General features: G+C 44.2%; 1 protein-coding gene across 4 annotated transcripts in view; it reads left to right on the forward strand.

The window, feature by feature from the left end:
• Window positions 1-13,500, forward strand: part of NAV2 (neuron navigator 2) — a 341,851-nt gene that overhangs the window by 295,322 nt on the left and 33,029 nt on the right. For all 4 annotated transcript variants that reach the window (XM_066636906.1, XM_066636923.1, XM_066636914.1 and 1 more), the window contains 4 exons: window positions 3,394-3,477; window positions 6,130-6,241; window positions 6,614-6,759; window positions 11,527-11,699. In XM_066636906.1, the coding sequence (XP_066493003.1) occupies window positions 3,394-3,477; window positions 6,130-6,241; window positions 6,614-6,759; window positions 11,527-11,699 (515 nt within the window). The remainder of the gene's footprint in view (window positions 1-3,393; window positions 3,478-6,129; window positions 6,242-6,613; window positions 6,760-11,526; window positions 11,700-13,500) is intronic.

Below are 13,500 nucleotides of genomic sequence, written 5' to 3' on the forward strand. Positions count from 1 at the left end.
TATTCGCTCCAGTATTTTTTGAATAAACACTTCCATTTTACAACACATGTACTCAGTGCTGAGCTTGTTTTATTTTCTGCCATTTTTCTCACGGACTCTGCTCAGCATGTTTTTACAGGGGCCAGGGGCACTCAGAGGCACATATGCCAATGTTATCATGCTCTTCCATAGTTGTTTTCACTGTGAATGTGAAGACAGTTACTTGGGATAAGGCAACTATGTGCTGATGGTGAACAAGGCTCGGATGACTACATAAGGCTTTACTGATGGGGACCTTGAAATGAGGAAACAGATCAGGGAGGTGACAAGGAAGGACAGGGTTGTAATCATGGGGGACTTCAATTATCCTCATATTGACTGGGTCAATTTGTGTTCTGGTCACGATAAGGAAACCGGATTTCTTGACGTGCTAAATGACTGTGGCTTAGATCAGCTAGTCACGGAGCCCACCAGAGGACAGGTGACTCTGGATTTAATTTTGTGCGGTACGCAGGACCTGGTTAGAGATGTAAACGTTACTGAGCCATTGGGGAACAGTGATCATGCTGCGATCCGTTTTGACCTGCACGTTGGGGGAAGAATACCAGGCAAATCTCTAACAAAAACCCTTGACTTCCGACGGGCGGACTTCCCTCAAATGAGGAGGCTGGTTAGAAGGAGGTTGAAAGGGAGGGTAAAAAGAGTCCAATCTCTCCAGAGTGCATGGAGGCTGCTTAAAACAACAGTAATAGAGGCCCAGCAGAGGTGTATACCGCAAAGAAAGAAGGGTTCCACTAAATCCAGGAGGGTGCCCGCATGGCTAACCAGCCAAGTTAGAGAGGCTGTGAAGGGCAAGGAAGCTTCCTTCCGTAAATGGAAGTCTTGCCCTAATGAAGAGAATAAAAAGGAACATAAACTGTGGCAAAAGAAATGTAAGAAGGTGATAGGGGAGGCCAAGCGAGACTATGAGGAACGCATGGCCAGCAACATTAAGGGGAATAATAAAAGCTTCTTCAAATATGTTAGAAGCAGGAAACCCGCCAGAGAAGCGGTTGGCCCTCTGGATGGTGAGGGAGGGAAAGGGGAGATAAAAGGAGACTTAGAGATGGCAGAGAAATTAAATGAGTTCTTTGCATCTGTCTTCACGGCAGAAGACCTCGGGCAGATACCGCTGCCCGAACGGCCCCTCCTAACTGAGGAGTTAAGTCAGATAGAGGTTAAAAGAGAAGATGTTTCAGACCTCATTGATAAATTAAAGATCAATAAGTCACCGGGCCCTGATGGCATCCACCCAAGGGTTATTAAGGAATTGAAGAATGAAGTTGCAGATCTCTTGACTAAGGTATGCAACTTGTCCCTCAAAACGGCCACGGTGCCAGAAGATTGGAGGATAGCAAATGTCACGCCTATTTTTAAAAAGGGAAAGAGGGGGGACCCGGGAAACTATAGGCCGGTCAGCCTAACATCTATACCGGGTAAGATGGTGGAATGCCTCATCAAAGATAGGATCTCAAAACACATAGACGAACAGGCCTTGCTGAGGGAGAGTCAGCATGGCTTCTGTAAGGGTAAGTCTTGCCTCACGAACCTTATAGAATTCTTTGAAAAGGTCAACAGGCATGTGGATGCGGGAGAACCCGTGGACATTATATATCTGGACTTTCAGAAGGCGTTTGACACGGTCCCTCACCAAAGGCTACTGAAAAAACTCCACAGTCAGGGAATTAGAGGACAGGTCCTCTCCTGGATTGAGAACTGGTTGGAGGGCAGGAGGCAGAGAGTGGGTGTCAATGGGCAATTTTCACAATGGAGAGAGGTGAAAAGCGGTGTGCCCCAAGGATCTGTCCTGGGACCGGTGCTTTTCAACCTCTTCATAAATGACCTGGAGACAGGGTTGAGCAGTGAAGTGGCTAAGTTTGCAGATGACACCAAACTTTTCCGAGTGGTAAAGACCAGAAGTGATTGTGAGGAGCTCCAGAAGGATCTCTCCAGACTGGCAGAATGGGCAGCAAAATGGCAGATGCGCTTCAATGTCAGTAAGTGTAAAGTCATGCACATTGGGGCAAAAAATCAAAACTTTAGATATAGGCTGATGGGTTCTGAGCTGTCTGTGACAGATCAGGAGAGAGATCTTGGGGTGGTGGTGGACAGGTCGATGAAAGTGTCGACCCAATGTGCGGCAGCAGTGAAGAAGGCCAATTCTATGCTTGGGATCATTAGGAAGGGTATTGAGAACAAAACGGTTAGTATTATAATGCCGTTGTACAAATCTATGGTAAGGCCACACCTGGAGTATTGTGTCCAGTTCTGGTCGCCGCATCTCAAAAAAGACATAGTGGAAATGGAAAAGGTGCAAAAGAGAGCGACTAAGATGATTACGGGGCTGGGGCACCTTCCTTATGAGGAAAGGCTACGGCGTTTGGGCCTCTTCAGCCTAGAAAAGAGACGCTTGAGGGGGGACATGATTGAGACATACAAAATTATGCAGGGGATGGACAGAGTGGATAGGGAGATGCTCTTTACACTCTCACATAATACCAGAACCAGGGGACATCCACTAAAATTGATTGTTGGGCGGGTTAGGACAGACAAAAGAAAATATTTCTTTACTCAGCGCGTGGTCGGTCTGTGGAACTCCTTGCCACAGGATGTGGTGCTGGCGTCTAGCCTAGACGCCTTTAAAAGGGGATTGGACGAGTTTCTGGAGGAAAAATCCATTATGGGGTACAAGCCATGATGTGTATGCGCAACCTCCTGATTTTAGGAATGGGTTAAGTCAGAATGCCAGATGTAGGGGAGAGCACCAGGATGAGGTCTCTTGTTATCTGGTGTGCTCCCTGGGGCATTTGGTGGGCCGCTGTGAGATACAGGAAGCTGGACTAGATGGGCCTATGGCCTGATCCAGTGGGGCTGTTCTTATGTTCTTATGTTCTTATGTACTGTACAACTTAGACATAGGAAAAAGGTCTGTGATGGACTTTTCCTAGTCTAGTTAAAAAATAGCTCCAAACATACTATCCTAAGCGTACTTATCATAAATAAAACATAAAGATCAAATCAGCAGACTGCACAGTCCAGCAGCTAGGCAGCAACAGGAGATAGGTCTTTGATTGATTGATTGACTAGAGCAGTTGCCATGGCCAGAAACTGCAAGGTCATCCTCTTCCTTGACCAAGCACTGCTGAACTCAGTTTCAGCAGTGCCATTGCTTCATTCCCAACCTCTTGGTTGTGCCATTTCATGACCCCAGGGATGCTTTGGTTTGCCAGGGCTCAGCTGCCTATGCTGGCATCCTGATGCATGATAGTGTTGTCTTTTGTGAATTACAAGCAGTGCACTGGACAAATTTCCAGTAAATAGAAACTGCCTACAAATATATAGCATGTAATATGTGTAATATAATTTCACCGACAGGCTCATCTTGTGGCAGCATTTGAGCAAAGCCTGGGAAACATGACCATTAGACTGCAAAGCCTTACCATGACTGCAGAACAGAAGGCAAGTTTGGTGTTCACTTGTATGTTACTTATAAACATAACGGGAGAGAGATTCCCAAAGTGACCCTCTGAAACTAAATGATCAATAAGTGATTGTCATTGGGAATTGGGCTGAAAAGTGAAGTTCGGCTTGCCAATACATAGATTAATATACTCATCTTGCTGTACCTGTAACTATAAACTCGTTCCTGGGTGAAAGAGAAAACAAAGGTGTTAATTCATTTATTTCAGCACTTCAGCCTCAACTGGTGTTTCTAGGCTTTTATTGCCAGCTCCTATTACTTGAGTTCTTTGGAGTCGGTGCTTTAAGCATAGCATTCATCCTCTCTCTCTTCTCATTTCTCCATCCACAAAATGATCACGTCAATGCCTGCATACCTTATATGAGTTGCAAAGATGGTTCAGGCAACGATGTCAAAGCAGTATATATTTATTTCACTGACAGCATGCTCTTTCTCCAGATTTCCACATGGTTTCCATGGTAGCCTTGGTCCACCTAAGCTTCTTACAGGCTTGCTTATGTTTAACAGCAGCATTTGTTTCAGACCACTCTCTGTATAATATTTTATTACTGTTGATCCTGTTCTCTTGCATGTATTTGTGTTATATATGCAAACACTTAAGTACAAATTATAAATTTGTTGAAATTTACCATTTCGTGTAGCATCCAATTTTAAGTAGCAAATCAGTAGTATTTTGCGCAAACTATGAAACTGCAATATACAATGCTTATAGTAAGAAATAATACAGGAGTGTCGACCTGATTCCACGGAACATTTGAGTTATTACAAAATTCTTATTGACTTTAATGGGTAAGGATTCGACCTTACAAAACAGTCAGTTGGAAATGTAACTGTTGTAGATCATCTTGATGAGCAACCTGAACTAAAATGGAATTTTCTAAAGGTGCATCCAAAGGGCTCTAATTTTGGATTTGATGACCTGTCTAATATTTGAGCAGTCATTAACCCTAACTTATTTGTTTCCAGTCTACTCAGCTGATGGCCCAGTAATGGATCACTAAGTGTTCTGCAGCCTCATACAACTACCATCCTACCATATGTGGTATTATGCTATCGGGTGTTCACCCCTCCAGTGTGCAAATAGGTGTATGGGAAGCTTTCATTTAGACACAAATTAAAATCCCGTTCATGGATTAGTCTATATCAGGGGTGCCCAAACCCCGGCCCAGGGGCCACTTGTGGCCCTCAGGGGCTCCCAATCCGGCCCTCGGGAAGCCCCCAGTGTCCAATGAGCCTCTGGCCCTCCAGAGACTTACTGGAGCCAGTGCTGGCCTGACGCAACTGCTCTCTGCATGAGAACGACTGCTCGACCTCTCACCTGAGCTGTGGGACGAGGGCTTCCTCCACTACTTGCTGTTTCACGTCTGTGATGCAACAGTGGCAGCGAAGGAAAGGCTGGCCTTGCTTTGTGCAAGGTCTTGTATAGGCCTTGAGCTGCTGCAAGACTTTCATTCATTCATATAAGTTCCATCTCTAATAAATACATTTATGTAAATTTATTCAAATTTTAAATGTAAATTAATTCTTTTTCCCCCCGGCCCCCAACATAGTGTCAGAAAGATGATGTGACCCTCCTGCCAAAATGTTTGGACACCCCTGGTCTATATCATCCAATATAGGCTGATGCAGGCATAGGGGAAGGTGTGTTGAGCTAACAAGTGAAAAACATAGGTTAAAGATGTGAGTCCTGTCCCATCTAGTGCGAAAGGCAGAACACAGGCACATCCCCATGTGGGTGTGTCCTCATCAGCCTGTCTAATCTTAGAGATAGAACCTTCATGATCTTAAATCAATGTTCAGTTAGACTGTTTAAATGATAGACAAACTGACCTACTGAGTCTTCTCAAGTGAGAATGTTGTATTCTTTGCCAAGTGTCCATGCTCCACACTACCTACTGCCCATTTTCTAGAATTGAGCCATTCTTGATCAGTTAGACACAATTATTAAACCCCATAAAACAGTAGTTCTCAAATTTTTTAGCACTGAGAGTCACTTTCTAGAATGACAATCTAGTGGGACCCAGTGATGTCATTCCTGGAGGTGATGTCATGGCCAGAAGTGACAGCATTAAGCAGGAAAAATTTTAACACCCCCCCCCCAATACAACAAATTTATTTAAAGAACTCTACTAACCCTCCAAAGCGCTTGCTGATCTGCTCTTAAAAAGCCCAAACTTCCAGAAGGCTGCAGTCCTAGCCGTACTTACCTGGGAGTAAGCCCCATTGACTGTCATTGTTGAAAGCATACTCATAGTTGCCTGTTAAATGTACAGATCTGTAACATTTCCCCAAATGCAGTCACATACCAGCTAATATCAAGTCTAATATGTTAAAAATACAATACACTTTGAAGTGAATGGTGACCCACCTGAAATTGGCTTGCAACCCACTTATTGGATCCCAACCCACAATTTGAGAAACACTGCCCTTGGCAGAAACAAGCCCTCTTAACTCCAAAAGGCCAATGCTCAGATACTGTATTCAAACCCACCATAGAGTATCCATGGCTTATTGATCCAACTAATTGATTCTGTTGACATCAACCTGGTGCAAGAAACTTAAGGACTAGTTAAGCTGATTGGCCACTCCTTGTGGAATTCAGAGACAACATTTGGCTTTTTGTGCTTCAGGATTCAGAACTGAATGAGTTAAGAAAAACCATCGAGCTACTGAAGAAACAAAATGCTGCTGCTCAGGCTGCCATTAATGGAGTAATTAACACACCTGAGCTCGTCTGCAAAGGTAAAAAAAATGCAATATTCACTTTTATAGCAGTGTCGTTAAACTCTAAGGGCATGTGCGCTCTATTTGTACAATTTACCTGGCACAGATCTGAGTAGCCCTATTGAGCAGGTTGGAAAAATATTCCCTTACTCCAAGGAGACCTACAGCCTGCTCCTTACCTAGCTGTGCCAGGTGTGCTGTTAGTTTGATAAAACAGCTTATGCAAAGGGGATTTATAGATTTGTGCGTGTGTGTGCATGTGTTTTATTCTCATAATCAACTGTCAAAAGCATGTTTTGTAGATTTTTAGCTGAATGGGTTCCATTCTGTTGGACTGAGCAACACTTTAATTAACTGAATATATTTAACTATATCTGTATTACAATCCAGGAAGTGGGCCTGCCCAAACTACTGATTTGCGGATCCGAAGACAGCACTCTTCAGACAGTGTCTCTAGCATTAATAGTGCTACCAGTCATTCCAGCGTGGGAAGCAACATAGAATGTGACTCTAAGAAAAAGAAGAGAAAGAACTGGGTACGTATATTTCAACAGATTACACCAAAGGAATTTAAGAGTGTTAGTATGAACATTCCAGAAGAATGTTACAGCCCATGTGAATGCTTTGCCTTGAGCTGAAATGGGTATTATAAGTATCCAGTAGATAAAGGTTTTCTTGTGCCCATTTTGAGAACTTACTTAAAATCTAAAAGACTGATGACTGAGGACCAAATTCTGTATTCCATAAGATCTCCCAAAGGGTGATTTCCAATGAAATGTTTTTGCAAGGGCTGTTAGTTTATTTCAACATCAGTGGAAGAGAAAGAGATGGACCTTTTCTTCATGTCACTATTATTTTGACAATAATCAAAATTATTGTCATCATCCCTGAGCTGCTATTTGCCTTATATATCTGATGGAAAAATCTGTATCTGTATTTTTTCTATCGTGAGAGCAAGCAGCAGCTAGGGAGGGACAGTTCTGAACAGGAAAATGACACGGGAAAAAGTGTAGTTCTCCTTGCCCATCACTCTAGTAAAATTTCATTGTGCAGTTATTGCATTTCAGAGAGGAAAAGATGTCTGGGGAGATCTTCTGCATAATATGTTGGCCCTGAATCTGAGCAATTTAAATTTTAGTACAATATTTTAGATTGTATTCAAGAAAGTAATTTTATAGCAGAGTTTTTATACTGGTCAGCAATGCAGGTAGAGGAAATAGGTGGGTTTTGCTTCAAATACAAGTGAGTTGATTAATCTAACATGCAGATTGCAGGCAGTAATCATGACCAAGAGAAGTGTGTCATACAGTCCACATGACATAAAGAAACACTAACATCTGCCTCTTCAGTAATGTAGTTCAAGTCTTGAGCAAGTATGTTAATTGGATTAGTTTTGCCCTGGGCCCTCTTTTGGCCACCATCATGGAAGTTGTGAAACCAAAATAGCAGGCTCCATTTGTGATGGAAATACCAACCAGAAGGCTTCAAAATAACTGTCTTTCGCTTCCCATTTCTCCATTGCTCACCATTTATTGTATTCAAGGTTCCATGTGCTGGAGGAAAGGTACCCAAAATCAAACCCCATTTTTTTAAATGAGACTACTTCTGTCTTAGTGACGTTTTTCTCATAGTGTGAATTGAAGCCATTAGTTCCCATAGTTCCTTTGAGTCTTAGTGAGTCTTAGGATTCTGTGTGGTGTATCCAAGTAAATTAACACTGTCTCCTATCCCATTTGAATTTGAATTGCTCTGTAAAAAGGCCAGGCAACATAAGGCCTGAAGGCCATACAGGTGCAGCCTATTTATCCACGTTAGTTCCGTTCTGTGACTTGGCACGATTAACAAAAAACCCATTGTGCTAAATTCCATAGAGTTACGCAAATACACTGCAACCTGGTACTTCCAGATGAAAGGAAACTAAGGCAGCTGTTAACAATCCCCTCCCCTCCGCACTCAGCCCTCCCCGTTGCCAGGCTTCTTTCACAGTTGGGATGCTGATTTTTTAAGACTCCAGCCCTATGCGTTTCTACTCAGAAGTAAGCCCCATTCCAGTCAATGGGGCTTACTCCCAGGAAAGTGTGGAGAGGATTGCAGGCTATATTTCATGCTTTGCTTGGTGGGAAGGCTTGCTTGTGATTGTGATTGCCTGCACCATGGGGGGGGGGGTGTTGCTTGTGTCCGTGATTGCCTGCACCATCTCAATGGGGGGGGGAGGAATTTAGCAAACACTCCCTGGGTTTTTTAAAACAATCCCCTCTGTTGCTACCACACCTGCCCCTGTGTGAGTGAGAGAGTGAGTGAGAGAGAGAGCTCCATCTTGCTGCATGTGTTCTGGCTACAGAGATTTTCTCTCTCTCCCCCCCCTTCCCCTCTTCAGCCTCTTTGCTGGCTCAGGGGCTCCAGGAGTGTTACTGTTCCTTTGCAAGGGGAACCTCTTCTAGGGTTCCAGGGCTATTTTCCTGCCTGGTCGACACAGAGCCTTTTTGCAGTGTTTTGAGCTGCCTGGAAATGGAGTGAGACACCAGTGCAGGGCAAAGGAGGCAAAGGTGTGTGTGACTTTCGGTTCCCCCACCCCATTCCTATTGAGACAAATCCAAAGATTAAAAATCCATGAATAAATAGGCTGCACCTGTATTTCCCACATTAAAGCTTTTTCTGTGGAAAAGCTTCTCCTACAGAACAATGTGCCTTTTGGCAAGATCCCAGCACAAACACCGTCCCACTATCTTATTCCTATCTAAGCGAGGATCTGCTGGACATTCCTCCACATGTGTTGTGAGACTGGGAGCAGGGGTCAGGCTTGCGTACTTCTTCCCAGTAGCTCCATAGATCCCATCGTAATGCGTAGAGCTGAATGTTTTTATCGGGAGATTCTGTTTAACATGGGATTTCCCCTAACAATGAATCTTGGAAACACCTCTCTCTTGCAGTTTTAGTTCAGCTGATCAGGTTGGGGAGATCCTATGCTCAGAATAAATGGTATAATCCATGTTGGATATAACTTTCTGTGGCTGTGAGAAAAGATGGGGAGAAGTGTGTGAGCCTGAAGACAGCTCCTGATCTCACTGTATTAGACAGAATCCTATGGTTTCTCAATTTTAGTCCAGAGGGCTAGCCATACTGGTCTATCGCAGGAAGAATGGAGATTTCTTGAAATCCATGCATAGCAATGCAGCCACCAAATCCACCCCCTCCTGGGCCTGATTCACCCTCCAGCTTCCCCATTCTGCTCATCCCTCCGTTCCATCCTCCTCCTACCATGTTCCACCTCCTATGCAGTCTTACCTGCTCCAGCAGGTGTTTGGTTGTCTGCTGGTATGCTGGAGGCTGCTCCAGCCCCCCTGCCAGTGGCTTGGCAGCAAGCGCTGCTAGATATTACTCTGTAACTGTTGTAAAGAAACCTCTGCCAGCACAACACACAGTACACCAGCACCCAGTCGGCATCGGATTGGACCATAAGGTCACAATCCTATATACACTTACCTCGAAATAAGCCCCGTTGAAAACAGCTTACTTCTCAGTTGACATGTATAGGATATAACACATTTATTACATCATAATAAGCTTTTGGGACTGCAATTCATCTCATAAGATTCATGAAATAAAATCCTCAGCAAGGAGGTGTGTGTGTATACACATAAGTATAGAAGAAAAGTTTTGTCTAAAGAAAGCAGCAGAGTGAATTAGCTAGAGGAAATGGAACAAGACTAAACTGTAATAAGCGTAAAATAATGCAAGATAAACATAATGACAATTCATAATTAGTGATAATGGCCTCATGGCTCCACTAACAGCCCAATTCTGAGCTGCCCGGAGCTGTGGGACCCGGCGGCTCCCTGGTGGGCTCCTGCCAGATCAAGAGCTTCCCGTGCTACCGCGGGAGGCTCCTCAGGAGAAGGGGATGTTTGTCCCCTTCCCCCGGGTAAGGGAAGCAGCCCCGCAATGGGGCTACTCACTTTAGTGGCAACTGTTTGGTCGCTGCTAAAGTGAAGGCGCTTGTGTAGGGCACGCAGCCCTCCATGAGCGCCTAGGATCCTGCGGAGCTTGGCTCCACGGATCCTCCTCTCCCCTGCCCCCAGAACGCTCCCAACCATGCCTCCCCCCTCCCCAGAATGCCTCCCTCACGCCCCCCACCACGTCTCATTCCCCGTTCCGCAGCCTGGCAGTCACAGGCACCGCTGAGCCGCGGAACGCAGGCACCCGCCAGGCGGTGGCTCAGCGCCGGCCGGAGCTGAGCCAAGCCTGGCGGTAAGCCCCACAAACATGCCGTAAGGATTGGGCCCTAAGTCAGTTACTTTAATTGATTAATTAAGGCTCAAATGGAAATTGAGCCTTTGGAAAGGCTCAAATTAAGGAAAGTGGGTTAGGCTTTCCAGCACTGGCATAGCTGTGCAAATGGGAAATGTGCTGCAGCCTGCAGTTGGGTGTCACTCACAGAGGCCTCCTCAAAGTAAGGGAATGTTTGTTCCCTTACCTCAGAGCTGCATTGCCCTTATGTCAGTGCTGAAAAGTGGGTTAGGACTGTGCCCTAAGTCAGTTAATTTTAAGTAACACACAGTTGATTGTGTGACATCCTATACTGGTTTAATGCATGGTCATTTTGGTGATTTGTAAAGTACAGCATACATTTCGATTGAAATTCTGTGCATCACGCATCAAACTCTGTAAAATGCGCAGATTCATTTTACATCATAAGATAACTTAAAAAAAAGTTTCTCCCCAGTAAAATTATTTGTTGTGACGTGATGTTTGGGTGTTTTTTTTTTGCTCTTGTTCGTCTTGAGAAGTCCAGCACTTTCCTTGTCACTTGCTTTATCTGTTAAAACTTGTCTTTTTTTCCTCCTCCCTTCCCTTTTTGCTTGCACTTCCCCTGGCAGGTTAATGAGGTAAGAAAGATGTATTTTAAATTCTAAAATACAAAGCTAACTCATCCGTGTACATGATTAACCCCGTCAGCATCAATAACTTTGTCTGAGCCATATCACTTCATAACTGCAATCTGTGGTAACCCTGTAGTAAAATCATCTTTCTGCTAAAAATTTGCAACGCCTTTCAGTGGAAAGGTGCACTTTAGATAGGTCTTGTCAACAACCAGAATTTTTTGAGCTCAACCTCTGTCCTTTCCTAATAGGATTACCAAGAAAAAAATTATGAATTTTTGTTATTCTGTATTTGTGCTGCGAAAAAAAAGAATTTTATGTAACCGTTTTATAGTTTTGCATGTTACAAACATATCTTCTGTTCTTGATAACTTGGCATAAAGCATTGTATTTATCATCCTTTTTGCTTTGGTCTTCTTTCAGTTACGCAGCTCCTTCAAACAAGCTTTTGGTAAAAAGAAGTCCCCAAAGTCAGCATCTTCTCATTCAGACATCGAGGAGATGACGGACTATTCCCTGCCCTCATCACCCAAACTTCCTCATAACGGCTCAGTTATCTCTACACCATTACTAAGAACTTCACATTCAAATTCTCTGTGAGTTCATTTGCATGCACAAAAAATGTGTCCCAGTGAATATGGTGGCATTACTGTATATTCAAATCTTTTATTTTCTTGGTGCTGTGAAAAAGCAAGAGACTAAGAACCAAGTACACTACCTTCACTGGAAGTTCTTCCCCCTAGCGCTTCTGCCCTTCTCCATACCAAGCAGCTGTTCTTCACCATATTCACTACCTTATTTAAAACTTTCTCTCCATTGTCACCTTTCTGTCTCACTGTGAAGAGGAAAGGGCCAGAATCCAGTGATAGAGCACATGCTTTGCATGCAGAAAATTCCAAGTTCAATCTTTGGCATCTTCCGGTAGGTTTGGGAAAGACCCCTGTCTGAAATCCTGGAGAATCAGTGTAGACAATGCTAACCTAGATAGGTTCTGGATCTGGGGTGTCAAACATGTTTCATACAGCAGGCCAAATAGCATTCATGGTGACTGCTAGGTTCAGAAGTGCATTATTAAACAGGAAGTGATGTCATTAAGCAGATGATAGCCAGAAATCATTAGTAGGAATTCATTTGCTGCAAATGACAGAAGAGAAAATACAGGCATGGCCTCAGTATCTGCGAGGGATTCGTCCTCAAACCCCCCGCAGATACAGAAAACCATGGATAACGAAATCTGTGGTTTTGGCCCCTTTAAACCCTCCAAAGGCAACTGAAGGTGTGCTCTAGTTGCCTCCTGAGGACTTTCTGAAGCCCACAGAATGAAGCCATGCATGTCGAAAAAAATACTACTTCTGGCTTCTGGAGGCAGACTGGAAGTGAAAAGTGATGTTTTATGCCTGAAGTAGCATTTCTTCAGTCTTTTTGGCCATTCTGATGCCCACAGTCTCCACGGGTTTCATAAAGGCCTCCAGAGATGCTGGAGCACAGTTTCAGAAGGGACCCATGTTGAGCCAGATCTGCAGATGAACAGGCCCCACCTGTATGCAGTGACGTACCTATGGGGGCAAATGCCCCAGGCGCCATACCTGCAGGGGCCACACTGCCAGCCATGGCCCCATGTCACCTGTTTTTATCTTTTTCTTTAAAAAAAAAATGGAGGGAGCAGCCCAGAATCGCACCCAGAGTGGCTGTGATTTTCCACTCTGGGCCAACCCCTTATAAAGAGGAGAGGAAAGTAGATGCCCAGAGTGGCTCATGCCAGGAGTTGCAGCCACTCTGGGTGCTATTTTGCACCACACTAAGCCACACCTTTTGTCTCAGAGGAGACATGCCCCAGAGTGCCATTGTGCCGGGAGTCGGTTGCGTCTTTCCTCTCCTTGGAGCATTTTCTTGGAGGAGAGGAAGGGAGGTGACCCAGAGCAACTCGGAATCATGCTTGGAGCACAGTTCCAGAAGTGGTTCCAGTGATGTGAAAACATCACCATAATTCATTCCGGGTCAGGGGTTGGGGAGGTGCAGCAAAGTGAATGGCAACCCCAGGCAGAAAAATACTCAGGACCACCTCTGCCGGTATGCCATCTTCACATTCTACGTATTTTTTGCCTGTATTCTGCAACTGCTTCTTAGCCCACTCCTTCCCAATGAAACTGTCCTTACCAAAGCTTCAGTTATTTTTGAATATCTTTTCCATTCTTAATGTGAATATCATCTTAATTGCTTTTTAAGTTTTTATGCCTATTGAAATGAATGGGGTCAAGCACAGGCTACAGCTGCATCATTTTTAGGGAAGAACTTCATCTTCTTAACAAGATAAGGGTTCAGTACCACTTCATATCGTGATCAGACTGAGATACCAATATACAAAGTTCATGCATTTATTGTCCAATATGAAGTGTG

The sequence above is a fragment of the Tiliqua scincoides genome, chromosome 1, assembly GCF_035046505.1.
Source record: "Tiliqua scincoides isolate rTilSci1 chromosome 1, rTilSci1.hap2, whole genome shotgun sequence".
NCBI classification, from domain to species: Eukaryota; Metazoa; Chordata; class Lepidosauria; order Squamata; family Scincidae; genus Tiliqua; species Tiliqua scincoides.